Source organism: Polyodon spathula, unplaced genomic scaffold (genome assembly GCF_017654505.1).
Source record: "Polyodon spathula isolate WHYD16114869_AA unplaced genomic scaffold, ASM1765450v1 scaffolds_1609, whole genome shotgun sequence".
In the NCBI taxonomy this organism is placed as follows: domain Eukaryota; kingdom Metazoa; phylum Chordata; class Actinopteri; order Acipenseriformes; family Polyodontidae; genus Polyodon; species Polyodon spathula.
In genome coordinates, this window is record NW_024473086.1 from 18,771 (window position 1) to 46,708 (window position 27,938).

General features: G+C 44.0%; 1 protein-coding gene and 1 long non-coding RNA gene across 2 annotated transcripts; one reads left to right on the forward strand and one right to left on the reverse strand.

Moving 5' to 3' along the window:
* Positions 1 to 14,963: 14,963 nt before the first annotated feature.
* On the forward strand, positions 14,964 to 17,711 carry LOC121309991 (piggyBac transposable element-derived protein 4-like). Its single transcript, XM_041243180.1, has one exon. The coding sequence runs from the start codon at positions 15,463 to 15,465 to the stop codon at positions 17,464 to 17,466; it is 2,004 nt and encodes a 667-aa protein (XP_041099114.1). The 5' UTR covers positions 14,964 to 15,462; the 3' UTR covers positions 17,467 to 17,711.
* A 2,145-nt stretch (positions 17,712 to 19,856) lies between these two features.
* Positions 19,857 to 25,795, reverse strand: LOC121309993. The gene is made up of 2 exons (XR_005948721.1): positions 24,495 to 25,795; positions 19,857 to 20,304 (listed from the first exon to the last, which is right to left on the reverse strand). It is a non-coding gene; the product is annotated as an uncharacterized LOC121309993 (long non-coding RNA).
* Between the last annotated feature and the right edge of the window lie 2,143 nt (positions 25,796 to 27,938).

The following is a 27,938-nucleotide window of genomic DNA, read 5'->3' on the forward strand; positions in this document are numbered from 1 at the left end:
CATAAAAGCCTGTAGCTCTTGCAGCGTTGTCATTGGCCTCTTGGTAGCCTCTCTGATCAGTCTCCTCCTTGCTCGGTCATCCAGTTTGGAGGGACGGCCTGATCTAGGCAGGGTCTTGGTGGTGCCATACACCTTGCACTTCTTAGTAATAGTCTTGATTGTGCTCCAAGGGATATTCAAGGCTTCAGTATTTTTTTATACCCATCCCCTGATCTGTGCCTTTCAACAACTTTGTCCCAGAGTACTTTTGTAAGTGCCATGGTTGAGTGTTTGCTTTGAAATGCACTACCCAGCAGAGGGAACCTACAGGAACTGCTGAATTTATCCTGAAATCATGTGAATCACTACAATTTAACACAGGTGGAGGCCACTTAACTTGGTGTGTGATTTTGAAGGCGATTGGTTACACCTGACCCGGACACTTATTCAGCCAAGCATTTTCAGTTTTTATTTTTAATTAATTCTCTACAAATTTCTAGAATATTTTTTTCACTTGGAAGTTGTGGGGTAGGATGTGTAGATAAATGAAAAAAAAGAAATTTTTAATGCATTTTATTTTCAGACTATAAGGCAACAAAAAAGGTGAAAATTTTGAAAGGGGGTGTAGACTTTCTATAGGCACTATATAGACATTATAATTCTAGTGATATTATACCATCTTTATATAATACTGTTATTAGCCGCCATGGCTGATGCATATCCATGGGAATGGGGATAGAGTGTATACGTGCATGTGTCTGTAGGTATGTCACATTTTTACATTCAGAGACACTTGGTAAGGACATTCTTTCTTTAAATTTTATTTAGAGGTATCAGAATATGGGGCTGTAAGGAAGCTGTAAATACAAATATGTGTCGCACACAAATAGTATGCACTGGCATGCACTGGACTTGGCTGACTGTCTGTGTTCAAGAGGCTGATGTGTGTGATTGTGCCTACACCGCAGGGACTGGCTCTCACTCTTGCTGTTTTCTGTGCCTACAGTTCTGCTGCCCAGAGCTGATGCAGGGTCTGAAAGCCAGCGAGACCCAGAGGCTGTCCAGTCTCCCTGCAGCCAGCACAGCGAGCCGGCCTCCTCCTCCTCCCCCACCGCAGCCCTCTCCCACCCCCCCTGCCCAGGCCATGGACGCCATGAGCGGAGGCAGCGACTCCCAGGGCAAGCTCATCATGCTGGTGGACGACTTCTACTATGGCAGCGACGAGGGCAGGAGAGGGCTGGTGTACCGGGACAGGAAGGAGCCCGTCCCCTTCAAGTGCCTCCACTGCGCCAAAAAGCTCAAGAACAACATCAGGTGGGAGCTTTGTGTGTGTCGGTGCACTGCGCTCTCTCAGGTAGTGTGCAACATTTTCCGATTTTCAGTTTGTGTAAGCTTATCAGCTGTGAGGGATACTTTCCCGGTGATGAGGATATAGTGGAGGCAGCGTTACGTAACGTGTTACATTTGTAATAGCAATTGTTGTGTTTGTTTTGCTCAGTAAACTGGATGTGACTGTGTCCTTGTGTCTCCAGGTTCATGAACCATTTGAAGCACCACGTGGAGCTTGACCAGCAGGACGGGGAGGTGGACACTCATACCAGCTGCCAGCACTGCTACCGGCAGTTCAGCACCCCCTTCCAGCTGCAGTGTCACCTGGAGAGCGTGCACAGCCACTACGAGTCCACAAGTATGCAACCCCCCCCCCACTCACTCGCCCACAGAGCAGAGAGGCAGCCAGCCTGCTCTCACTCGCCCACAGAGCAGAGAGGCAGCCAACCTGCTCTCACTCGCCCACAGAGCAGAGAGGCAGCCAACCTGCTCTCACTCACCCACCAGAGAGGCAGCCCGCTCTCACCCGCCCACAGAGCAGAGAGGCAGCCAACCTGCTCTCACTCGCCCACAGAGCAGAGAGGCAGCCAACCTGCTCTCACTCGCCCACAGAGCAGAGAGGCAGCCAACCCGCTCTCACCCGCCCACAGAGCAGAGAGGCAGCCAACCCGCTCTCACTCGCCCACAGAGCAGAGAGGCAGCCAACCCGCTCTCACCCACAGAGCAGAGAGGCAGCCAACCCGCTCTCACCCACAGAGCAGAGAGGCAGCTCCCGCTCTCACCCACAGAGCAGAGAGGCAGCCAACCCGCTCTCACCCGCCCACAGAGCAGAGAGGCAGCCAACCCGCTCTCACCCGCCCACAGTCACTGTTAGTTGCATCTGTGGGTTAACCCACAGTACAGCAGAGAGGCAGCCAGCCTGCTCTCACTCGCCCACAGTGCAGAGAGGCAGCCAACCCGCTCTCACCCGCCCACAGAGCAGAGAGGCAGCCAACCCGCTCTCACCCGCCCACAGAGCAGAGAGGCAGCCAACCCGCTCTCACCCGCCCACAGAGCAGAGAGGCAGCCAACCCGCTCTCACCCACAGAGCACAAACTAACATGGGTTCTTCACTTTAGAATATTCCTTCAATTTGAATTAGCTGAAAGTGTAATGCATACCATATTTACAGTAAAGAAATTATAAGCAGTATCCCATCATATTGCCTAATAAAGAAAGGAGAGAAACACTCTGTAGAAATGTTTATTTACATGCATTTTATACATAACTTTCATTTGCATGATGTCTTTGATACATTCATAAATTCTGCTGGACAACCTCCTCCAGTAATTTGTGCACTTGGAAAGAATGTATAAGAAAACAGAGGTTTAAGAAAGCTGGAAGACGTCATATGAATGGATTTTATATTTTAAACACTGCAGTAACATTCGGTCTTGTGAGCCATCCACAGACAATTTACAGAACATGACTTATTGAGCACTGTGCAGGACCTTATGTTCCCCAGTGGTGCTGACCCCGCGCATCAGGGATTCACTGCCTGTGCCCCCTATTAGCTGAATTAAAGCGGGTTTACAACAAACTAGTATCGCACACAAGTACTGTATGGTTATAATAAAGTGTTTTTTAAAAAAGTAATTCAGCTTCCAATCACTTAAAATATATTGACAATATGTAAACAACACCACGCTACAGACGCGAGTCTCAAGTTAGAAACGGTGTACTGTTTAATAGCTATAAGACCTCAACTGATTCTGAATATTGTGTTATTTTTTTCAGCAAGCCTACTACGACTAGTGTTGCATTATGGTAATGGTGTTCATTAGTTTTAAAATTTATAGTGAAGACGTGACCTATTGTTGACTCGGTTATACAACGCTGTCCCCTTTGCCTAATGATGTCGTCAGGCAGGTCATCCCAGTTAAAAATCCACACCTTTTTTTGGAAAATGATTTTACACTGCGTAGAACTAAGCTAAGAACAAAAAAATAAAAACGCAGGTTACCAACGGAAGGCGGCCATTCGTCCCTCTTGTGTTTTTGTGTTGCTTCTGGCTGCTAACTCGACTGTGCAGGTCACTGTTAGTTGCATCTGTGGGTTAACTCTCGAACTGTTTTGACTCCCCTGTACAGCCAAGTGTAAGATCTGCGAGTGGGCCTTTGAGAGCGAGCCAGTGTTCCTGCAGCACATGAAGAACACCCACAAGCCAGGAGAGATGCCGTACGTGTGCCAGGTGAGTGCAGCAGGGAAGGCTGGGCACGACTCGCAAGAGAGCCGGGCTCGTCTGCATTGCTGCTTTTAACTCGTCTCACCGACGGGACAGAACCCATCACGGCAGCGTGACACACATCACTGCCTGTTACCGGAGCGCACGGCAGGCATTACTGCAGGGCAGCGAGACACACTGAGGGCGTTAACACAGCCCCAGAACATAAACAGGATTTCAAATGTTAAACCTTATCCAAAGCATGCATGATAAACGTGGATGCTTTTTTTAACAAAGCACATTTTGTAAACGCTCATACAGATCGATCAGTCACCTGTTTGCACCTCGTTACTGAGCGACTAACTACGGCGTGCTGAGAAACTGACCCTGACAGCACCAGTCGGGATGACAGAGGAAAAAATTCTCAGCTGTGTCACCTTGCCAACCATGAAGCTCTGCCTGGAATTGACACAAATGATACAAATAGTGTTTATTGTTCATTACATGTGTTGCTATTTACAAAAGTTCTGGCTGGCTATGAATTGCTATCTATAATAATTAATGTACTCGCATACACATGCAGGCTTCACTAAAGCCCCAGCTTAGACAGTACGCTGTTGCCCTTGGGTTGAAATTGTTATCTAGGTGGCTATTTTTTGTATTTTTTATTTTGTTTTAATTACCAGTGGGAGCAGACCGCTTCAGCAAGTACAGTAGAATCTGCCAGAACTGACGGACGTTGAATCTACTAGGGTTAGATACTGGTGAGAGCATAACAAATACAAAAGAAAAACGAGGGAAACACAGATGTTAAGAAAGCTGGAAGACTTCATATGAATGGATTTTATATTTTTAAACACTGCAGTAACAGTTCTGCTTGTGAAGCATCCACAGTACAATTTGACAGAACAGGTGATTTATTTGCACTGTGCAGGACCTTATTTTCCCCCATTGGTGCTTGAGCCCCGCAGCACTCATGGATTCACTGCCTGTGCCCCTATTATCAGTGATTAAAGCCTGGTTTACAAACAAACTGATTATCGCACACCAGTACTGTATTGGTATAAGAAAAGTGTGTTTTTAAAAAAGTAATTTCAGCTTCCAATCACTTAAAATATGTTGACAATAATGTAAACAACACCAAGCTACAGACAGCGAGTCTCAAGCTTTAAACGTGTTACTGTTTATAGATAAGAACTCAACTTTATTCTGAATATTGTGTTATTATGTTTTCAGCAACATACTACGATAGTGTTCATTATGGTAATTGTTTATTAGTTTTAAAATGTTTAGTGAAACGTGACCTATTGTTTGACCTCGTTAGTACAACTTCTGTCCCCTTTGCTAATGATGTCGTCAGTCAGGGTCATAACCCAGTGTAAATCAACACTTTTTTGTAAAATGATTTTACACTTGCTTCTAAAGATGCAACGCATTTCAGTAAATTCAAATGATAAACTTAGCATCCCTCGCAGAGGGAGAACACCGGAGTTGGCAGTGCAGGGGAAATGAAGGGAGGTTTCAGTTCCATTATCTGTGAATGTTAATTCACCACTGCTACACCCCGTTAGAAAATCAACTTCCCTGCATTTTTCACGCAAGACAACGTGAGCGTATGTACGTGTGCATTTGTTTTAAATACTCGCCTAGAGGACTACTGAGACTCAAACATCAGATTTAACTTTCCGTAGGTGAGCGTGAGTTTGTAACCGTGTGTGTGTGTGTGTGTGTGTGTGTGTGTGTGTGTGTATAATATCTAATGTTATTAAATGTGCTTATGCCAATAAATGGACCACAGAGGTAGTTAGTCCCATTTGTAACTTTGAACTACACACTAAGTTAAGCTGAGTAAATTAATTTAATTGAAACATGCAAAAGTAAGTAAGTGTATTTTACTTGTGTTGAATTTTGCATAGCCATTGAACAGATCAACCAGGAGGCGGGGTTGAGATGGTACTGAATTCAGTTTTTTCTGTGAGTGCAAGACAGTTTTTCAGCAGAAAAGGAGTAAATAAAAATGACGGCTTGGATTTCAGTAATTCTTCAAGGTCTGTGTCGGATAATGTGCAGAAGTAAAAACCAAGCTGGGTCCTTCCTATTGCATTGGTTCAGCCCTGAGTGACAGTATCACATAAAAACCAAGCTGGGTCCTTCCTATTGCATTGGTTCAGCCCTGAGTGACAGTATCACATAAAAACCAAGCTGGGTCCTTCCTATTGCATTGGTTCAGCCCTGAGTGACAGTATCACATAAAAACCAAGCTGGGTCCTTCCTATTGCATTGGTTCAGCCCTGAGTGACAGTATCACATAAAAACCAAGCTGGGTCCTTCCTATTGCATTGGTTCAGCCCTGAGTGACAGTATCGCATAAAAACCAAGCTGGGTCCTTCCTATTGCATTGGTTCAACCCTCAGTGACAGTATCGCATAAAAACCAAGCTGGGTCTTTCCTATTGCATTGGTTCAGCCCTCAGTGATAGTATCGCATAAAAACCAAGCCGGATCCTTCCTATTGCATTGGTTCATTCCTGAGTGACAGTATCGCATAAAAACCAAGCTGGGTCCTTTCTATTGCATTGGTTCAGCCTCAGCTTTTTGGTTTCAAAAGCTGCAACAAAAACGGGTTCTGCTCCATTTGATACCTAGATACCTTTGCAGAAAAGACCCTTTTCATTGGAGCACTAGAGGGCCACACTGACTGCTTCTTTCTTTGTTTTAATCTGCTTGTTTGGCTGTTCTGCAGCTGCGGGTCCCCACAATGTAAGCATTGCGCATGTGTGAGACGGGCGGTGGTTTCTCCTCTCACTGCCTTTCCTCCTATCCCAGGTCTGTGATTTCCACTCCTCGTTCTACTCCGAAGTGGACGCTCATTTCCGAGCGCAGCACGAGGACACAAAGAGCCTGCTCTGCCCGTACTGCCTGAAAGTGTTCAAGAGTGGCAACGCCTTCCAGCAGCACTTCATCAGACACCAGGTGAGGGACAGGCTGAGAGGCAGCTGCTTGAGAAGTACTTCTGATCAAGCAGGGTTAGGAACTCACACCAGCCCTGCTACACCCAGTCCTGGGGTTCAGAACTACCAGCAATGAAGTTTATTATTATTATTATTATTATTATTATTATTATTATTATTATTATATTATTGATGATCAGGAGTCTGAGCAGGGTTAGCAACTCACACCAGCCCTGCTGCACCCACCCAGTCCTGGGGTTCAGAGCTACCAGCAATGAAGTTTATTTGGTAGTAGTAGTATTAAAATTGAAATGATCAGCAGCCAGCAGTCTGAGCAACCCCTGTAAACACATTCCTTCCATGTATAGCTGCATGAACAGCTCCGAACAACAATCACCCTGCAGACATACAGGTGAGACGTATTCAGGTGTGTCTGAGCAGATTTAGCAGGGTCCTGATTGTTCAAACTCCTGCTGATCTTCAGTTACATACCTGAACAAAGGGAGTTCTCAACCCCAGCAGTGGGTGCACGACTAGCGGAAGTTTCTAACCCTGCCAAGGTTATTACCATTTATTGACTTAATCATTTTTTAGTACAGTAATCAATATTAAACAAATTAAGGGTAATAATTATTTTAACCCATTATGCAAACAGAGGTTTTAATGACTAGCTTTTCGATCTTGAGCTTCACTCTTGGGCAATGAAGGCATTCATTGAAACAGCTTTGGTTTTTCACACAGAGATACTGCACCACAATGTACAATATACAGAGATACTCCACCATGATGTACAATATACAGAGATATTGTATATCATGCACAGTATCTCTGTATATTGCATGATGTGCAATATACAGATACTGTAGCTGATGAAACTTATGGGGGGGGGAGCATTTATAAAATGAATGTTGGATCTAAATACTGTAAACATGAAGCCTTGATGTATTCATTTGTTTTTCTCCTGTGTAGAAAAAGAGCGTCTACCACTGCAACAAGTGCAGGCTGCAGTTCCTCTTCACCAAGGATAAGATTGAGCACAAACTGCAGCACCACAAAACCTTCAGGAAACCCAGGCAGCTGGAGGGACTCAAACCTGGGACCAAGGTAACAGGCAGCATGCTCTGCCAGCATCTGTAACAAACACTGAGGTGTGTAACACATGGAGGCTCAGCCCAGCAGTGCGCGCCGCCTCCAAGTGGCGGGCTGATCTCAAAGCCTTAACCCTTTTGCGGTCCTATTTCGGAACAGGTCCGACATTACAGTTTTCCCTTTCCAGTCTGATGTCAGACCCTGTCCGACATCATCAAAAAGACGTAAAGCACAGGTCTCTAGTCGTTTTTTCTCCAGAAAAAGACGAGAAAACCTTTCAATGGCCGTGAGACCAATAGGAGCCGAATGAAGCAGGAAAACAAAAAGGGGCGTATCTGATAGCCCCATGCATCACATAGTACTGAGTGTGCTTTTGCGATTCAGTGCCTTTTTAAACCTGATTTACTCTGAAAAAAAAATATTTTAAACAGCGCATGTGAAAATAAATTGGACCTGACGCGCCTGACAGACGCTGAATAAAGGGACTGCAAAAAATTAAAGCATCCCAGTGATTCAGCAACATGACTTGGTAACACGGTCCATCCCCTCCCCACTGTGTTTTGTGAAGAGGAGGCTCATTACCTCTCTGTCTCCCCTTCAACTCCACCTGCCCTTGTGTTCCTGGTTTCTGTGCTCAGTTGAGATTACTGGCTTGGATTAGCTTTGATTTATATAATATATACTATTGAGATTACTGGCTTGGATTAGCTTTGACGATGTACTGTAAACTAGAACCCACAGTTTCGTCAGCTGTCCAAGTGGCTGGTTGGAGGCGGCTTATGGTAGAAAAATGAACATTCAATTCTCTGGCAACAGCTCCTGCAGTCAGCATGCCAATTGCACACTCCGTCAAAACTTGAGACATCTGTGGCATTGTGTTGTGTGACAAAACTGCACATTTTGGAGTGGCCTTTTATTGTCCCCAGCACAAGGTGCACCTGTGTAATGATCATGCTGTTTAATCAGCTTCTTGATATGGCAGACCTATCAGGTGGATGGATTATCTTGGCAAAGGAGAAATGTTCACTAACAGGGATGTAAACAAATGTGTGCGCAAAATTTGAGAGAAATAAGCTTTTTGTGCATATGGAAAATTTCTGGGATCTTATTTCAGCTCATGAAACATGAGACCAACACTTCACATGTTGCGTTTATATTTTTGTTCTGTATAAATTTTAAAGCCCCGAGCATATAATATGTTTATTTTCTTTCTGTCCAGTGTTTGGGTAGGATATACAGTCTACCTTTGTCACATGTACAAAGCTTTGCATCACCCTATAGAACTAGCTAATTTTGCTTCATGAAGGGGAATGAAATTTGCTAAATGTTACGTTACCATATTGAATTACACATCGCTATGTAGTTTTCCATACACTTACGAAAAACTGACACATTGAAAAATGTGACCTTTCGAAGTTTTACATGAAATACTGTGCTACGGCTTCAGGTCGACCTTTTGTGACATCATTTTGTAGTTGCTTTGCTTTTACATCTAAACGATCGTATGGTTTTTATTTTAAATTGTCTCAATCCTAAAATTCTAGGGGGTTAACTTTTGGCCATTGCTGTGCACTGTGTGCCTATGTTTTTTCAAAGACACTGAAAGACTTTTTCAAAGGACTGAAAGAACTTCGTGAGCCTCTCTTCTCGTTTCTGCATTCAGCCCTATGGAGTGGTTAAGAGTCCTGGAAGTTGCTGATTTTCTATATTCAGTACGGCGGGGATGGATGTCATTGACACGCTTGCTTTTGTGTTTTTTTTTTCTTTTAGGTTACAATACGAGCTTATGCTGTGCAGAACAGAGCTGTCTCTCTCCCCAGCACCCCCTCGCCGAGGGAGCCCCCCTCGCCCCCCCGGGGGGCGGTACCTCCCCCGGCGGGGGGGTTACCAGCCCCGCCCCCCCAGGACGAGGCTGTCCACAGCCTGCCCCTCGTCCAGCACAAACCCCCCAGCAAGAAGAGGGTGGTCAGCAAAATGTTTGAGCTGCTGGCCAAGTTCCAGGAGAAGAGGTACGAGGGGGGGCCCTGCAAACACACGCTGCGTGGACAGCATTGCACAAGAATAAGATCATATATAGCACTAGACCCTGATATTGATGATACAGCCCTCTGAAATGTCTTTATAATATATAGCACTAGACCCTGATATTGATGAGATCCAGCCCTCTGAAATGTCTTTATAATATACAGCACTAGACCCTGATATTGATGAGATCCAGCCCTCTGAAATGTCTTTATAATATACAGCACTAGACCCTGATATTGATGAGATCCAGCCCTCTGAAATGTCTTTATAATATACAGCACTAGACCCTGATATTGATGAGATCCAGCCCTCTGAAATGTCTTTATAATATACAGCACTAGACCCTGATATTGATGAGATCCAGCCCTCTGAAATGTCTTTATAATATACAGCACTAGACCCTGATATTGATGAGATCCAGCCCTCTGAAATGTCTTTATAATATACAGCACTAGACCCTGATATTGATGAGATCCAGCCCTCTGAAATGTCTTTATAATATACAGCACTAGACCCTGATATTGATGAGATCCAGCCCTCTGAAATGTCTTTATAATATACAGCACTAGACCCTGATATTGATGAGATCCAGCCCTCTGAAATGTCTGTATAATATATCAGCACTAGACTCTGATATTGATGTGATCCAGCCCTCTGAAATTTCTTTTGTATCGGTATCATATGACTTGTATTAGATGGAAATGAAATCACTTTAAATGAGCTGTCCTGTTTAATTAATTTTATACGCAGGGGCGTGCACAAGGGGGGGCGAGCTCAAGCAGGGGCACTGGCTCCTCTAATAATCCTCTCCAATTTATTGATTTCTGCTCATGAATGTGTTGCGTTTGCCCTTCCTGTCACTGACACTCACAAACTGAACGTATTTCCTCATAAGGTGTAGCTGTGGACGCGCGTGAGCTCGGTTTGCACATGTTCCCCCATAACGTGCTGTTAAGCACTGGTGCGTGTGTCCCCTTAATGTTGGAGTCCCGCTGCAGTAGTACAACTAGTGGAAAAACCACACATTTAATATACTAAAAAGAAAGCACTTGTGAAGCTGAATGAAGAATTTCAATGCAGAGGTCCTGAAATGCAGTATGATTTATTTTTACACCACACTGAGCCTATGTTAACACTCTGGAATAGGACAATGCAATGTTTTTTGCCAGAACTCATGAAGGTCTGTAAAGGACACCACCTGGGACTTCTGTATCCTGATGTATTCAACCTACTGGTGCTTTTGACCACACTACCTGTTACAGCTGCAACTGCAGAAAGATGTTTTGGTGTTAACAAGCTCCACAGCTTATCAACTTCCACTAAAATGGCGATGTAATGCTATTAATTTATATAACCGTATCAACGTGCACACACACATTATATAAAGATATTGTTTAATGTCCCCCCACCCACAGTAGCAGTCTGTTTTTTATTCCTGCGCACGCCCCTGCTTATGTGTTCATTGTATAATTATCTATTGCTGCTTCTGCTTAGAGCACAATTTACCGGGCAAACTTCTTTTAAAAGCTATCACCACTAGGTTGTGCCATTGTAGTTTTTGTGTAGAGATTTTTTTCCCCTAATTACTAATCATGTCAAATTTCAGTGGACAAGAGAAGGTGTGACACTGGGGGCGAAACCTGCTTTTCTATAAATTTAAGTATTTGTTTTGGTTTCCTCTCCTCCTCTCCAGGGTTGCGCTGGGTAAGCAGACGTGTCTGGAGTGCAGTTTCGACATTCCCGATTTCCCGAATCACTACCCCACCTACGTACACTGCTCCCTGTGCCGCTACAGCACCTGCTGCTCCCGAGCCTACGCCAACCACATGATCAAGTGAGCAGCGCCGGGGGCAGGGCTCGCCTGAGAAATCGGGAAAGAAACGCAACCCCTTCATGCAGGGCGTCCTCATATGGGAACGGATAAAAAAAATAGAAATTCCTAGTCCTTGAGGGGGGGGTGAGGGGAAGACACAAATGCATGGTAGCCTCTTCTGCAATTGTTTTCACCATACAAGGCAATGGAAAAAAATGTTCAGTGAAAAATGTGTCCAGAACTACTTTTTCAAACAGCTATTCAGTATTCCATGCATGAACGGGTTCAATGGAATGAGAAACGCTTTGACTAAGGTTTTTCTCAATGTCACATGACACTCCATGACTTGGAACAAACCCCATCCATCTAAAAATGATTGAATGAGCTTGAAAATTGAAAGGCTTGCCGTTGCGTCTCCTCTAAGTTTATTTAAAGTCATGGATGTGTGTGTGTGTGGTTAACTCGTCTAAAAAGTGTGTGTCTTTTTTACAAGATTGTGAAACTGTTTATTCATTTTTTTCAGCAATCACGTGCCGCGCAAGAGTCCGAGATACTTGGCGTTGTACAAGAAGTCGTCTCCAGGGTAATGCTAATGATTTCATCATACCTTTGATCTCTTTCATTTCAGGGTTTATAGATGCTTCACAATGGAGTGGAACTCCCTGCTTTTTATATTTAGTATGGTATTGTTTTTTTATATATATATATCTATATATATCTATATCTATGTATCTTTGTTCTTTTTGACACACGTTAGCAATTTATATTTTTATACATACTTTAGTTTTTTTCTTAGCAGACTCCCTTATCCAGGGCAATGTACAATTGTTACAAAATGTATCAGCACAAAATACCACCTTACAAAATATCACATTATAAAATATTGCATTGCAGAGTATCACATTACAGGTAACGGCAGTTATGAAATACAATAAAAACGGAGGCAATTAAGATCAAATTCAAATAAGAGCGAGATAAAGAATACAGTAGATTACATCTAAGGGAGAAGTTGACTGAGGAGTGAACTCCTAAAAAAAAAAGCAATTTGCTTGAGTAAAGTCCAGTAACGTAGGGAGTGCTATAAATGGGTGAGGATGATTTCAAACAAGAGCAATAAAAAGAAACCAAAAAAAAGTGAATAAGGATGCCTATAGGAGTAAAATCATGTACAAGATACAGGAAGTGGGTATAATTAAGCACAGTAGTAGAATACAGCAAGGTGTGGAGCAGTTCAGCGCAAGTACTGGTACAAAGGGTGCCATATAGTCGAGAGCTGGGGGATTGACAGGGAAGCATTGTAAAGCACAGAGGGGTCTGGTAAAGCATAGGGAAGCATTGTAAAGCACAGAGGGGTCTGGTAAAGCATAATTGTAAAGCACAGAGAGGTCTGGTAAAGCATAGGGAAGCATTGTAAAGCACAGAGGGGTCTGGTAAAGCATAGGGAAGCATTGTAAAGCACAGAGAGGTCTGGTAAAGCATAGGGAAGCATTGTAAAGCACAGAGGGGTCTGGTAAAGCATAGGGAAGCATTGTAAAGCACAGAGAGGTCTGGTAAAGCATAGGGAAGCATTGTAAAGCACAGAGGGGTCTGGTAAAGCATAGGGAAGCATTGTAAAGCACAGAGAGGTCTGGTAAAGCATAGGGAAGCATTGTAAAGCACAGGTAGGTGTGGTAAAGCATAGGGAAGCATTGTAAAGCACAGAGGGGTCTGTTAAAGCATAGGGAAGCATTGTAAAGAGGTATGGTTAAGCATATTAAAAAAACAAACCATGGGAAATTACCCCTCGAAGTTTCCTGTATAAAAGCATACGAGTGTAATAAAGCGCATTGAAAGCACAGTAAAGCATAGCATTGTAAAGAATAGCCAGATATTTTAAAACATATGAATAAACATGGCAAACCAGGGTAAACTATGATAAATGCATGTTGGGGGGGGGGTGAAAGCATGGGAAATCTTGAATACCATGGTCAACTTTTGTAATGGTAGCCAGAAAATTCTAAATTTTCTTTAAACATTTAACTGTTGTCAAATGGAGGGCTTCTTATGAGGGTTCTGACTGATTTACAAACCTTCCTAATATGCTTTAGTTTTAATGTTTAAACCTTTAAGAATTTAAGCACAAACTAACATCCCTATTACAAAAGATTTCAGTCCTGGTGTTTCACAATATTTGATAATCAGGGGCCAGTATCTGTTTTACTGCTTTCATTTTGAATTTGAATCACTGGTCAGAAGTCGCCAAAGACTTTCCCGTTTTATTTATTTTGTATTTACTTTTCCCAGTTGGATGAAGCTGTGGTGTTCGTCCTGCTCCTTCTCGACGCAGAGCGGAGACATAATGGCCAAACACCTGGTCCAGAACCCGTCCCACAGCTACAGCACATGTGTGATCCCAGGTGAGATGAAGCCATTGCAGCTGCACCAGCTCGGACTGTGAGCTTCATTAGACAAGCACTCGATTCTATCTTCTTTTAAGGGGATTGGGAAATGAATACCTAAAAAACACGATTTGTGGTGTGAACTACAGGACATGGTTTCATGCAGATTGGTTCCAGTTTGTGACCTGACCTGTAAAGCATTTCCCAGTGTAAACAACAGCTTGCCAGCAGCATCAGGGGGCTGAAGCTGGATAGGAAGCAGATTGTTAAACGACAGCTGCACCCTGACAGTCACCAATTAGATGAAAGTTTAAAAGTACATTTTGCATGAAACAATTCATTGGACTTTAGGCTTGATATAATCAATCCTTTCCTAACTCCTTCCCTTGGGATTACAGACTTTTAAACTGCAGTGTCCATCAGTCACATTCAGCTGTTTAATCTCTGTGATGAGTCTTTACAGAGCTTTTTGTTTGCATTCTCCAGAGGTTATGGAATGTAAAAGTGACTTATAAGGTTAAAAAGAACTAAATAAGAATCATTTAAAATGGTACACTGCAATGGTGTAAGCACACAGTCAGCCCTGGAATGGTTCTGTGGAAATAGTAATGCAGAAATGACTGTGTGTGTCTTGTCTCTCTGAACTCTTTGCAGTCCTTTTTATTCAGCGCTTGTCAGGCACGTCGAGTCCAATTTTTATTTTCACACGCACGGTTTATTTCACACACGCTGTTTAAAAGGTTTAAAAGGCATTGGATCGCAAAAGGACAGTCAGTACTGCATCTCCAGCCAAGCCCCACCCCTTGTTCACTGTATTTTTCACACACCTCTTTATAGAAGTGCATACTGATAAATCCTCTCCTGATCACTCGTTTTATCGCCAAACTCCTCAATAATGCGATCCGAGTCGTTATTTTATTGCTATAACATCTCAAAAAGCTCTGTAAATGTCTGTGATGTTCTTTGAGCTGCTGGATGCAGAAGCAGCTACCTCCTTTGTTATGTCAGTGTTATCTCAGTAATGCATGGGGCTGTGAGATATGCCCTTCGGTTTCATTTGGCTCGTATTGGTCTCACTCAGCCATTGAAAGGTTTTGTCGGCTTTTTCCAGAGAGAAGAAATGACTAGAGACCTGTGCTTGACGTCTTTTTGATGATGGACTGGAAAGGGAAAATTGTAATGTCTGACATAGGACTGCAAAGGGTTAAGCATGTGTGCACACATACATACAAGCAAGCTATAATACACACAGCTTAACCCAAGCACATCATAAACAACGTGTGCCCTGTTGTGAAGCTTAGGCTGTAACCTGTGTGTTTATTTCATTTTATTATTCTACTCAGTTGTATGTATTTTATTTATTTTGTTTCATGTAAAATGAATGTATTACTCTCTTGCTTACAAACATTGCCCTTAGAAAAATGAAAGAACAAGGACCTGGAAATGTCATTTTAATCACTTTATATTTTCTGCATTCCCCTTGCTGCTTTTATGGTGTTTCCAGTCATTGAGTGGTTCTGGGTCATGTTGCTCCAATGTTGAGTTATTTGTAGAATAACCATCAATGCTAAGTGAAGATGAGTGAAGAAAATCGTACAAGAAATGAGGATTGACGGAGAGTTAGGACAAAAAACAAACAAAAAAAAACAACACAGACCAAAACCAGGAGGAATTTTTTTTTTTTTCAGCATGAGCAATGGGGGAGAACCAGGAAGAGGACATTAACTCTTGTGTCACTGTGACCTCCACAGAATTCGCCGAGTCGGATATTGATTTCTCCAATTCTGAAGAGGAAGATGAAGAGAAAGAGGAGAAGAGCTGGCATTACCAGTCAATCCATGAGGAGGCTGGCCGAGGTGAAGGGAGCTTACCTTGGACTAAAGAGGCCTCCAACTCTCTAAGCTTCTGGGGTGAGCCCAGCCAGCCCGTCACGGTTGAGCAGTTCTCTTCCCGCTGTGGCCCACAGCACTCCCTGGGACCAGAGGCCGATGCGCTGGACTACTTCCATCTGCTGTTCCCCGACTCGCTAGTGCATCACCTCGTGGAGCAGACCAACTCTCGCGCCAGGCTGCTGCAGCAGGAGAGAAGCCTGCCAGACGAGGAGTGGCATCCCACCAGCGCCTCTGAGATGCGCGCTTTTATCGGCCTTGCCATCCTGATGGGTCTGCAGCCCCTCCCCAACCCGAGCATGTACTGGTCCAGCCAGCACTTCGAGGGCAGCCTGGGCTTCTTGAACACCATGCATGCCCGTCGCTTCCACAAGATTCAGCACTACATCCACTTAAGCCCCCCTCGGGGCGCCACACCATCTGACTGGCTGCACAAGATCCGCCCCCTGCTGGAAGTGGTGGAGAGGACCATGTGGGACTCCTACCTCCCCAACAAGTGCCTGACCATTGACGAGGCCTTGATCCCGAGCAGGGGCAATGGGGAGGGGGGCAGGCTGAAAGTGTGGCTGCTCTGCGATTCCAAATCCGGATATTGCCACCGAACCCTGATCCAGTCCCAGAGGAGCCAGTCCAGGGGGTGGCTGGGACACAGAGTGGTGCTGCCCTTGCTCGAGGGTCTCCAGGGCAAGCACCACCAAGTCTTCCTGTCAAACAGCTTGGTGTCAGTTCCCCTGATGCATAGCCTGCTCCAGAAGGGAATATACAGCGCCGGCTCCTTCCCGACGGACCGCCGGGAACTTCCCACGGAGCTGAGGGAGGCTGGGCGTCTGGAGAAGCAAGGGGACTTCCGGCAGTGGCAGCACGGGAACCTGGTGGCCACCCGTTGGAAGGACACCCGAGAACTGTGCTGCCTGTCCACCAACGCGCAGCCCGGGGTTAGCGACTCGGTCTGGAGGAAGACCGAGAGCGACAGCGGGCTCCTGCAGCTCGTGCCCAGACCCCTGCCGGTGCAGCTGTACCAGGACAGCATGCGAGGGGTGGACACCTGCAACCAGCTGTGCAACTCCTGGCAGCTGGGCCTGCCCTGCGGGAAGCACTGGTGCTCCTTCTTCTGGTTCTACCTGAACCTCTGCATCCTGAACTCCTTCATCATCCTCCGGGAGAGCTGCAAGGAGAGCCCCCCGGCCTGGCTCCCAGGGAAGCGCTTCTCCCAGCTGTACTACCGCCACCGGCTGGTCCAGCAGCTCACTGGCCGCTTGGGGTGGCCATCTGAGAGGGGCAGGAGGAGGAGGGGTGGAGGAGGAAGAGAGAGAGAGGAGGAGGGGGAGCAGTCGCCTGCCCGCCAGCACCGCATGGTGAAGATCTCCCCCAGGCCAAAGAGGTGTCGTATCTGCCACCGCAAGGGGCAGCGCCACGAGAGCGTCTACGGGTGCCTGGTCTGCAACGTGAACCTGTGCAAGAACACGGGCTGCTTCCAGGAGTTCCACCACTTTGAAGACACGGAAGGTCCACACACATCTTGTTTTAATGCAGTTCAGCTGCACGACTCAGAGCACACTGAAAGTGGCACGAGCCCAAACTTGTGTCTACTGAATAGTTTCACCCTTGCAAAACACACTGCACACTACAGTAGAGCCCAGTGTTTATGGAAGGCAGTTTATATCATTGTAATTGCTGGCATGAATGCAGTCTTATCTGAAATGCCCTTAACTGAGTGCTTGTTCCCTAATTTATTTTTATTTTTTTTCTCCTGTTACAGTTTTGGTTGTGGGGAAACAAAGTATTTTTATTGTGTGTACAGATGTTCATAGAACATAATGAAGGAATTCAAAAGTAAAGCCGATATAGCAACAACTTTTTATGTTTAATATTAGTTCCTGAGTATAGTATTATCTTATGTAAACCTGTCACCCAAACTGCACAAAATACAATTGTACTTAATAGTGAGACACCCTGCCTAATGTATCTCCTGTGTTACTCAGTACAGTTTCTCATTTATCATAGTATTTTCCAGTTCTTTTAAAATGCCTCCATTCATTCATTCTGTTTTCTTTTTTTTCAGGTGCCAACAAAGCTGTTCTGCAAAGGTAAGCTCACCAGCGTATTGAATTGTTAGTGTCAGGATCCCTTGTATGCAAAGCCAATCTAAACAGGGAAGGGAATCTGTATTCGTCACAGCATTGCAGGCTTTATAGTCAGCTGCTGAACTTCACGTCAAGACTGTTTCCATAATCGGGTTCAGTTTGACACTAAAACATGATTCCTCTGCGAATGTTCACTGCATTCTTCAATAGTTCACTCTGCTTAATCAAAACCCAGATAGTGGTGCCTTGTTTTGTTGTAGTATTTTAAGTAGAAGCATGAGAAGGGTTGTGAATGTAAATGTGCTGACAAGTCAGGGGAGGGGTGTAAGGGTAGCGGCGCTGTGATCACTATGAAATCCTCCTCTGGAAAGGGCTCTGGTTAGAAGCCATCCTCATCTGTGGGGAAAATATGCAATAAAACTGCAGACGTTTCCAGCAGATATCTGCGGAGTGTTCTCCGGAGCATCTTGTGTGTTTAGTATTTGTATTATAATGGCTTATAAAAATGCAAATCAAGTAAACACAATCCTATCAAACAGTCTAAGGGTTAAGTACTTTCAATTTAATATAGCAAGCGCTTTTGTCAGTAAAATTATCAGACACTGTCAAACATCACGTCACAATGAGACTTCTTATTGGGCCACTTTTTCAAAGTCTTGACTCCAGCCTGTAACTCCTCCTTTCTGAAGGAGGCAAAACATCTGTTAATTTAACAAAACTAGAACCGAACAACCAGGTTCTATATTCCAGGTCGCTTCAGCAGTTTGTGATCATTATGATAGCGAAGCAGCTGCAGAATATATTGAGTTATTTAATTAGAATTATTAAATGTCAGTCTTGAACAATGGTAAGTGTTAAGAATCCAATTACATTTTATTATCCACAGTTACTAACAGTAGAAAAGCACACCGTCACTGTAACATGTTTCTCTACACACTGTGTGTAGTCTGCTAGTTTAACAGTTAGTGTTGGTGTGCAGTATCTACCGGAGCCATTCTCATAGGTCTGGATTTGGAGGATGTCTTCTCAGTCCCAAATGAACCCAAAGAATTGCATCCTGGTCCAGTTCATGTGTGCATGTTAACCATGGCGCTGCCCTCATGTGACTAACCTGCCGCCATCAGTGTAGACGTTAGTGTCTGAGCTGAGCTGACCCGGCCTGACCAAAGAAATGACTTCGTACAGCACAGATGTACAGCTAGCTGACGTCATTTCTTTGCCCAAATTTGGTCTTATTTCCCTAGCATGATGTGAGACAAAGCACATTAAAAGTTATGTTTGTGTTTCTTCTTTACATTACAAATGTCAGCAGAAACCCAGATAACAGGAAGTTACATTTAAGAACAATATGAGTTTTGCTCAATTCTGACAGGCAGCATAGCGCTATACCCACGCATCACAAGGTCGAACAACGACTGGGGATTGCAAACGGCTCGAGTGCACCAACTATGTACAGCTTAATTTTAAGACTTCATTAACCCTGCTTTGATTCAGAGCTTACATTAAACACAAGAACAGTGTCAGTGATTTCTTTACCATTTGAATGGGAAGCACATCGAAAGTTATAGCATGTCACTTTTAACAAAAGTAAATGGTTTTAGAACCAGTTTCAATTGGTTTGATTATGGTTTGTATTTAGCCTCAAGGCAGCTTAAGCAGAAACAATTTATATGAAAACAAATGTTACCTGCCCCGAGGTCACAGCTGCACTCTGAGTTATGAAAAGCCAGTCACTCCCTACATGGGTGAATTTCGGGCTGCATGCTAAGCTGAAGAGCTACAAGATCAGCTATGTCCAAGGCAAACTCCTTACATAATCCCCCTCTTTGAACCCTGGCCACAGCCACAAATGCCAAGGGTTCAAACATGCTTACCTGGGCAGCGTGATGGGCCTGTCTTAGGTGTCAGGCCTGTTTTTACCCAATCTTACCCGTCCTGGGCTCCCATCACCTGTATTCTACCCAGGTACCTTCTTAGATAGCCGATATTCTCACCCTTCTGTTTAATCTGGCACTTTATCAAAACTAATGAGAGCGGCCATCAGACAAACTCCTTCCCTGAATGTCCTCAGCGTCAGGTAGATGTGCCAAAATCATATTCCATGCATAATCATCCAATCCAATTATTTATATTTTATTATTTCCTGATCATCGAGAAACATTGTGTGTTTTATCCTTTGTGCAACAAAAACAGTAATTAAACATATGAGGTTTAATTCTGTTCATTAGTAATCTATTTTTTTTTTTTAAACTATATTAATACAAAACTTATATCCCCTAGGTTGTATGTTAATACATTATTACAAATAAGATTACCATTAATTTTCTTTCATTCTAGACACATTCAGCGCTACAGTAGATCATTCAAATTCCACACTGTTTACAAAAAAATGTCCAGAGTAGGTGACAATATTATCACATTTGAGGCATTGGTTCCTGAGCAGAAGAGCAGTTTTCAGTGGTCCCGTTGTCTCAGAGTGAACAGTTCTGCGTGCTCAGCTGCACGTTCCTGGCTGCCAGCTTGATTCCCCCCTGTCCCCTTGTCTGAATCGCCTTCAGAATCAGCCTGCAAGAAATCAAGTGCAGTATTAATTATTTTGATAACATCTAACTTCACTCGGACCACAATGGGGTGGTCCCTGTCTTTCCTTTCTCACCTGGGAATGCATACTCTCATGCTGGGCTCTGTAGTGGAATTAGAACACTCTCTGCTTTACTTGATGACCTGCGTCATCGTATAGGCTATTCATCTCCCGAGCACATCACCCATGCTGGAAACAGAAAACTCAAGTTACTATAAAAAAAAAAAAAAAAAAAAAAAATGTTTTGCATCTAAATCCAACTCGTTGAAATCGAGAGGCTTTCCTGTCCTTGAAATTTCACAAAGGAAAAAAAAAACCTTTAAACAGAAATAAAACTAAACTCCTCACCTCCTTCCTTTCTTGGCAAGACGCCGAAGAGCACAAAAAAAATTAAATGTGAAAAGAAAAGTTACAAGTGTTCAAAAAGTTCATGATTCCCGTACAGAAATAAAAGTACTCCCTACTCTTGCTGCAGTTACTAACAGTATGTAATTAAACAGGTCAAAATAAGTCAGGATCTATTCTAGAAATAGTCCAGTAAGAAAATGTGTTTCAAGAGTGTGAGAAACAGGTTTAGAAATAAAACCACTCCTTATCCCTGGGAAAAGCTTAAATTCATCAAGCCATGAGGATTACCAGTTTAACAAGAGAGACAAAAGCACCGCTGTCAATGAAAAACATACCGCTGCTTTACTCAGGTCAAGACAACAGTTCTGTTGCATTCTTCTACAAAAGCAAAAAATCTAAATGTTTGTTTCAAACTCATTTCAGTGGTAGCCAACTTTAACCTTTTAAAATAACCATATTTGCAATATAAAAAGAATTGCTTTAATTAATGTTATGAACAGTGCTCCAAAGCCTTATTCATGTTATTTACCATAATCCAAACCACATCTGTTGTGTTGTGACAATATTGCAAACCAGTACTTGCAGAGTTTAACAGCGTCATTTTCCTCTCAGTTATCCATTAGCATTGTTAGTTTTAAAACCACACACCTGTAAAACACTCCAGCAAAAGCTAATGTTTCATACAGAAGTAAAAGTGCTTCCTATTCTTGCTGCAATTAATAACTGCTTGCAATTTAGCAGACCAAAATAAAAAGATAATGTGTGTGCACGTGAACCTGACCTTCATGAGCACCTGGGTCAGACATGCTGTCCCGCTGTGATCGTATTGCAGCACCTGTTTGTGCTGAATTTCCACAAGAGGTATTTATACCCTGTATTCACAGATAACAAACACTAACCAACCGACTGGCTCATACCAGTACTGCAGTCCGCCAAACCTGCAGTCCTGTACTGCACTGTCAATCCCTCGCACCAACGCTCCTGTCTGCACTGCCAATCCCTCGCACCAACGCTCCTGTCTGCACTGTCAATCCCTCGCACCAACGCTCCTGTACTGCACTGTCAATCCCTCGCACCAACGCTCCTGTACTGCACTGTCAATCCCTCGCACCAACGCTCCTCAATCCCTCGCACCAACGCTCCTGTACTGCACTGTCAATCCCTCGCACCAACGCTCCTGTACTGCACTGTCAATCCCTCGCACCAACGCTCCTGTCTGCACTGTCAATCCCGCGTACCAACACTCCTGTTTCATGTTCAGTGTTATTTATGGTTCTGTTATCACATTAATCTAGTTATCATCACCACTCCTTTTGTATGCCGATACTGAAAAAGCAAACTCACAAGAAGCGCCGTAAAACATCAATTGTGATAAACATAAAACATATTGTATCCTAATGTGCCAAGGGATCTTTGACACCAATGTGTATATTCTGAACCTCACCATACATACTTGTAGCTCTGATACTGCTTGCGCTGTTTTTCTACTGATGCGCCCACTCACTGTGACTCTGCAGTCTGTTGCTGTGGAGTTGAAATCTCTGTAGGTCATTCTAGCTCTGAAATCGATTGTGTAACCTCTTGTTCCCATAACATCCATGCCTGAAATGTTACTTTCCTCATTTTTCAATCTGTGGTTCATATTGTAACAGATGCTAGTGTGTAATTTAAAACTCCCTGCCGGGGACTCCCGAGTGGCACATCCAGTAAAAGCACTCTGCGTGACGTGCAGGATGCGTCCTATAATCTGGACATCACCGGTTCAAGTACAGGCTATTCCTTTGCCGACCGGGGGCAGCGCTCAATTGGCGCTCATCTTTACACACTGCAGACTTACCGTGCAGCCACCCAGAGCTACAGCATCGGAGGACAACGCAGTTTACAGGCAAGACCACAGGGGTCGCTGGTGCATGGTAAGCCGAGGACACCCTGGCCAACCTAGCCGTCCCTCCCCCGTGCGGTGCTCGACCAATTGTGCGCCACCCTCAGGAACTCCCAGTCATGGTCGGCAGTGACATAGCCTGGATTTCGAACTGTATGGATCTCCAGGCTATAGGGCACATCTGCACGGCGTGCCTTTACTGGATGCGCCACTCGGGAGCCCCTTACATTTTTTCCTTAAATTTTTGTTTTTTTAAAGAAAATTACGCATAATTATACTCTAAATTTTCATAGTGTAATGTGCCCTCTCCTCTGAAGGAAAGCCATAATTACTTCAATGCAGTCAGGGTAACGATTAATAGCAAAAACATTGTGGCACTCAAAAATGATGCAGCATCCCATTTTACTGCTTTCCATAGTGTCCTTTTAACTAAAATATACCCTCTATTGTTAATGTAATCTGTATTAGTAGGTGACTTTTAAATTCTAGGTGACTTTTAAATTCACCTGTCTCCTTAAACACAAAACCCACACACAAACACAAGCTCTTAGCAGTCTGTGACGTCACTGCTAGCACCCTTAATTCACACACAAACATTCATTCAATCACGAAAATATTTGTAGTAATATTCTCTGGCCTACATACGTCTTAATTTGTTGCAGTTAAACATTTCTTTCTCTCTCATTGTAAAAAGTTTTCCATTAACCAAGTTACTGGCAAAAAGCTGCTGCTTCACGTCCTCTTTCTTTTAACTCTTTGATCATACTCTGATCTGCAGACGTACATACGTTTATTCAAACATGTCTGTGTCATATGCTCCCTGCACTTTCTCTGTCTCCTTCACCAATGCATCAACATCCCTTCTATCTGTTCTGTTGCCTTCTCTCTTGCAACACAAAGTGCTGTCAACTGCAGCTGTGTTGTCACGTTCAGTGAGCTTTCTTGTACTTTTCTCTTAATGTCACTGAAGTTCTTGCACTGATCCTCCAGTGTAATTTTACATTCTTTCAAATCCTTTGCATTCTTTCTGCTCATTTCCAACTTTCCCTTATACACCAAACAGACCGCCTGCAGACCACAAAACTTAAAAGCCAGTGTTTTCATATCCTTCTTTTTCATGTGCGGGTCAAATTCAAACAATTCTGCCAGTTTATTTGTCTTCAGCCATATCTCTGAACATGAATTCACAAAAATGACCGTGCTTTGCAACAGTTCTCCATCTGCAGCCCTGCTCTAATGCAAAAACGTGCCACTCCTGCTTTTCAATCCAGACTACAGAAAGTGTCAGACAATTGTAATTCCTTGTTTGGTTTTGCCTTGTATTTACCAGTGTACTCTGAAGAGACAGAACATGTAACCCTTTCACTCTGACTTATCAGTTACAGAACCTCTAATCTTTTCATTCTGTCTTACAAGTTACACAGTGTGTCATCCTTTCACTCTTATCAGCTGGTCCTTGTATTTATGCCACATTTAATTTACACTTGATTTGGGCATAACTGGAATTTACTGTCTGATTTGTGCCTTATCAGTTCAACCTAATGTGAACCGTTAATGTAAAGCCTTATCCTCGTTTCCCTTATCGTGACTTACAAACCGGACAGTAAAAAAACAGGCAAAATTCCATTTTTTTTATTTTACAGTGGTATTAACCTACAGCAAGAAGTGCACAGTCTCCCTTAAGTCACATACAGATTGATATCTGTGATGTTAAAATACTCCTGTAAAACACTCCCTTCAGCAATGTATTTTATTACAAATGACCCTGCACAAGTGCAGTAATCCTTTTTATAATCGCTGTAATAAAGTGCTCATGTGGCACACAGACAGTTAACTCTCTGCTCTAATGTTTAGAGACAGCCTTCTCATAACCATTTCCTCTCTTGGCACGTACAGCTAGGCTGTTTGTACTGGATACAGTGCTGTAATCCTTCGTATGCTCACCAAGTCGACCTGGCCTCAGGAAAAGGATTTTCTTGCCCGAAGGTGTTTTCTGGTCGGGGGTCAACGTCTCGTAGCTAGTCTCGCCAGTATGTAAGAGGTTCGATTTTTCTTCAAAATAACTCATCATCTTCAGGTAAAGTTAATCAAAAATAGCTTATTCAGGAATCACAATACAAGCAGGAACAAAGCAAATCAAAGGTGATGCATCAGTGATCTCACACACAAGTCTCAGTTGATGGTGTTCTGAGCCGCCATCAGTGTAGATGTTAGTTTTTGAGCTGACCCGACCTGACCAAAGAAATGACTTCGTACAGCACAGATGTACAGCTAGCTGATGTAATTTCCTATACCAAATTTGGTCTTATGTCCCTAGCGTGGTGCGAGGCAAAGCACATTCAAAGCTGCATTTGTGTTTCTTCTTTACCAATGTCAGCAGAAACCCAGACAACAAGAAGTTACGTTTAAGAACAATACGAGTTTTGCTCAATTCTCACAATTGCTCTATACCCACGCATCACAAGGTCGAGCAACAAGACTGGTGATTGCAAACTGCTGATGTGCACCAGCTGTGCACAGCTTGATTAAGATTTCATTAACCCTGTGTTGACTCAGAGCTTACATTTAAACGCAGGAAAATCACACCATGTTTACCCACAGTGTCAATGATTTATTTACCATTTAAATGGGAAGCATAAGTAACAGTAATGTAATGGAAAAGGAACAAAGGCTAATGAAACAGTAAGAGCTTGTGCAGTTTAACTGGAACAGTGTGCACACTGCCCCGCACAAGCTGCGTGGTTATCAGAAAACACCTACGTGTTCAATACTGTGCTGTTATGCGTTCTGTGACACTTACCTAAAGTTATAGCATGTCACTTAACAAAAGTAAATGGTTTTTGAACCAGTTTCAATTGGTTTGATTATGGTTTGTATATAGGCTCAAAGCAGCTTATCTGCCCGAGGTCACAGCTGCACTCTGAGTTATGAAAAGCCAGTCTCTCCCTACACAGGTGGATTTCGGGCTGCATGCTAAGCTGAAGAGCTACAAGGTCAGGGAAATACATCCTTACACTGTGTTGTATGAGCTCCGTGCTCTACCGTTGCTGGTAGTGTGAATTGAGCTGCTCGTGTGTTGATGTGTAATAAATCCTGTTCGCCTGCGGGGGGCGTATCAACTTCAGCCTCCGTCTCGATCTCCTGCCTGTCACTCAGCAGCGAGTGCAGGCACCCACACGGCAGGCGGCTGCTCTGTCACAAGCATTAATACCCTGGATCTTTCTAAACAAGGGGTTTAGGGTTAGCTACCAAATAAAAGCTGAATCTCAAAACAGTAATTGTGTGAATATAGTCATTGTTACAGCTGTGCATAATGGTATTTAAAACAGGATTCATTTATGATCATTTTTATGTAATTTTAGATTTGTAGTATTTCAGTGGACAATATATTTATCAAATCTGAGCGTGTAAATCTACAATTTCAGTCCTAATGGCCAGGGGGTTACCTTGAATTCAAGCCCTGAACCCATGCCTGTGCTGTCTATACTTTAGAAGATAGTGTGATTTATTTAAGGTCATAGCCCTCCAGGCGGAAATTGTCTGTGGGGGGCTGGGGGTTTAAAATAATAAGAATAATAATAAGAATAATAATAGGGTTAACAGTGATATTCTATATTAGAAGAGAAGAAATTGTGTTAATTAGTTTTTTCTTGTTCTGTTGCTGCTATTGCTTTGGAACAAAACAGAATATAACAAAATAGAAATTAAATCAATTCAGTACTTTTTTTTTTATTCACTTAAAATAAAGCTGTCTTTGTCGTTACATTTTTTCGTGATTTCATAATGACTTCTCCTAAAAACCATAAAACTCACGAACATGGGAAGTCCCAAAGTTCATTTTCAGCACTCTACAGCATACACAAAAATCTTCTAATATTTAGTTTGTTACAGATATATCATTTCTACGAACATTTGTAGTACAGTGTAAGACTTTCTTTTCCCGAATAAGTTATGAGGTGTCTGTCTCTCTCTCTGTCTCTCACTCTCGCTCTCTCCTGTATTCAAGATGTTAAGTGTTTTTAGCAGCACTCGATGCCTGTGTTAAACAGATTGTTTACTGTAAATGAATTCCCGGCATCCAGTTAACTAGTGGAATATCTCTTTACAGAATCCGTGTCTACTTTCTTATTACCATCTTTTAAACAACGTTCACAAACTTGTTTAAGAATGGTTTGGCTTTTAATAGCATTGATACCCTCTGCAGCAGTGATGTAGCACCTACTACAACCACAGGGCTATTAAATGTTTTTTTTGTTTTGTTTTTGTTTTAATACAGCAGATATACCCGGCAGGTCACAGTCCGGGTAATACCCAGGACAGTGAGCAGCAGCAGCAATCCGGTCCACACAGCCAGCGAGAAGCCACTCGCCAAGGAAAAGCAGCTCCCCAAATCAGCCCCCCAGAGATCCACCCTTCCCTGCCTGGGTCTGGGCGAGGAGGAGAAAGAGAGGGGGGCGATGCCCACAGAAATGGCACCCATGGAAACGGCACCGGAGGAGGAGACTCCTGCGGCGGAAAAGATCCGGGATCACGAGATTGAGGAAGCTGGAAAAGAGGAGGAGGAGGAGGATCAGAAAGAAGACAACCCGGAAGTCATAGAAGAGCAACAGCAGCTGGAGGAGGAGCCTTGCACAGAGCCTGAGAAGGAAGTGCAGGATAGAGAGCGGGAGGGAGCGCTGTCAGTGATGCAGCTCAGGGTCACAGAGCCCGAGAGGGAGGGAGCGCTGTCGGTGAGGCAGCTCAGGGTCACAGAGCCCGAGAAGGATGGGCAGGATAGAGAGCGGGAGGGATCACTGTCAGTGATGCAGCTCAGGGTCACAGAGCCCGAGAGGGAGGGAGCGCTGTCGGTGAGGCAGCTCAGGGTCACAGAGCCCGAGAAGGATGGGCAGGATAGAGAGCGGGAGGGAGCGCTGTCAGTGATGCAGCTCAGGGTCGAAGGGCAGGATAGAGAGAGGGAGGGAGCGCAGTCAGTGATGCAGCTCAGGGTCAAAGAGCCTGAGAAGGATGGGCAGGATAGAGAGCAGGAGGGAGCGCTGTCAGTGATGCAGCTCAGGGTCACAGAGCCCGAGAAGGATGGGCAGGATAGAGAGCAGGAGGGAGCGCTGTCGGTACAGCAGCTCAGGGTCACCGAGCACGAGAGGGAAGGGGAGGATAGAGAGCGGGAGGGGGTGCTGTCAGTGAAGCAGCTCAGCACCACAGAGCCTGAGCAGGAAGGGCAAGGTAGAGAGCAGGATGGGGCGCAGTCAGTGATGCAGCTCAAGGTCACAGAGCCCGAAAGGGAAGGGCAGGATAAAGAGTGTGAGGGAGCATTGTCAGTGATGCAGCTCAGGGTCACAGAGCCCGAGAGGGAGGGACCACTGTCAGTGATGCAGCTCAGGGTCACAGAGC

Excerpts from the sequence above, each read along its gene's own strand:
- LOC121309991 (XM_041243180.1), top strand. The coding sequence starts at position 15,463 with ATGGGGGAGAACCAGGAAGAGGACATTAACTCTTGTGTCACTGTGACC.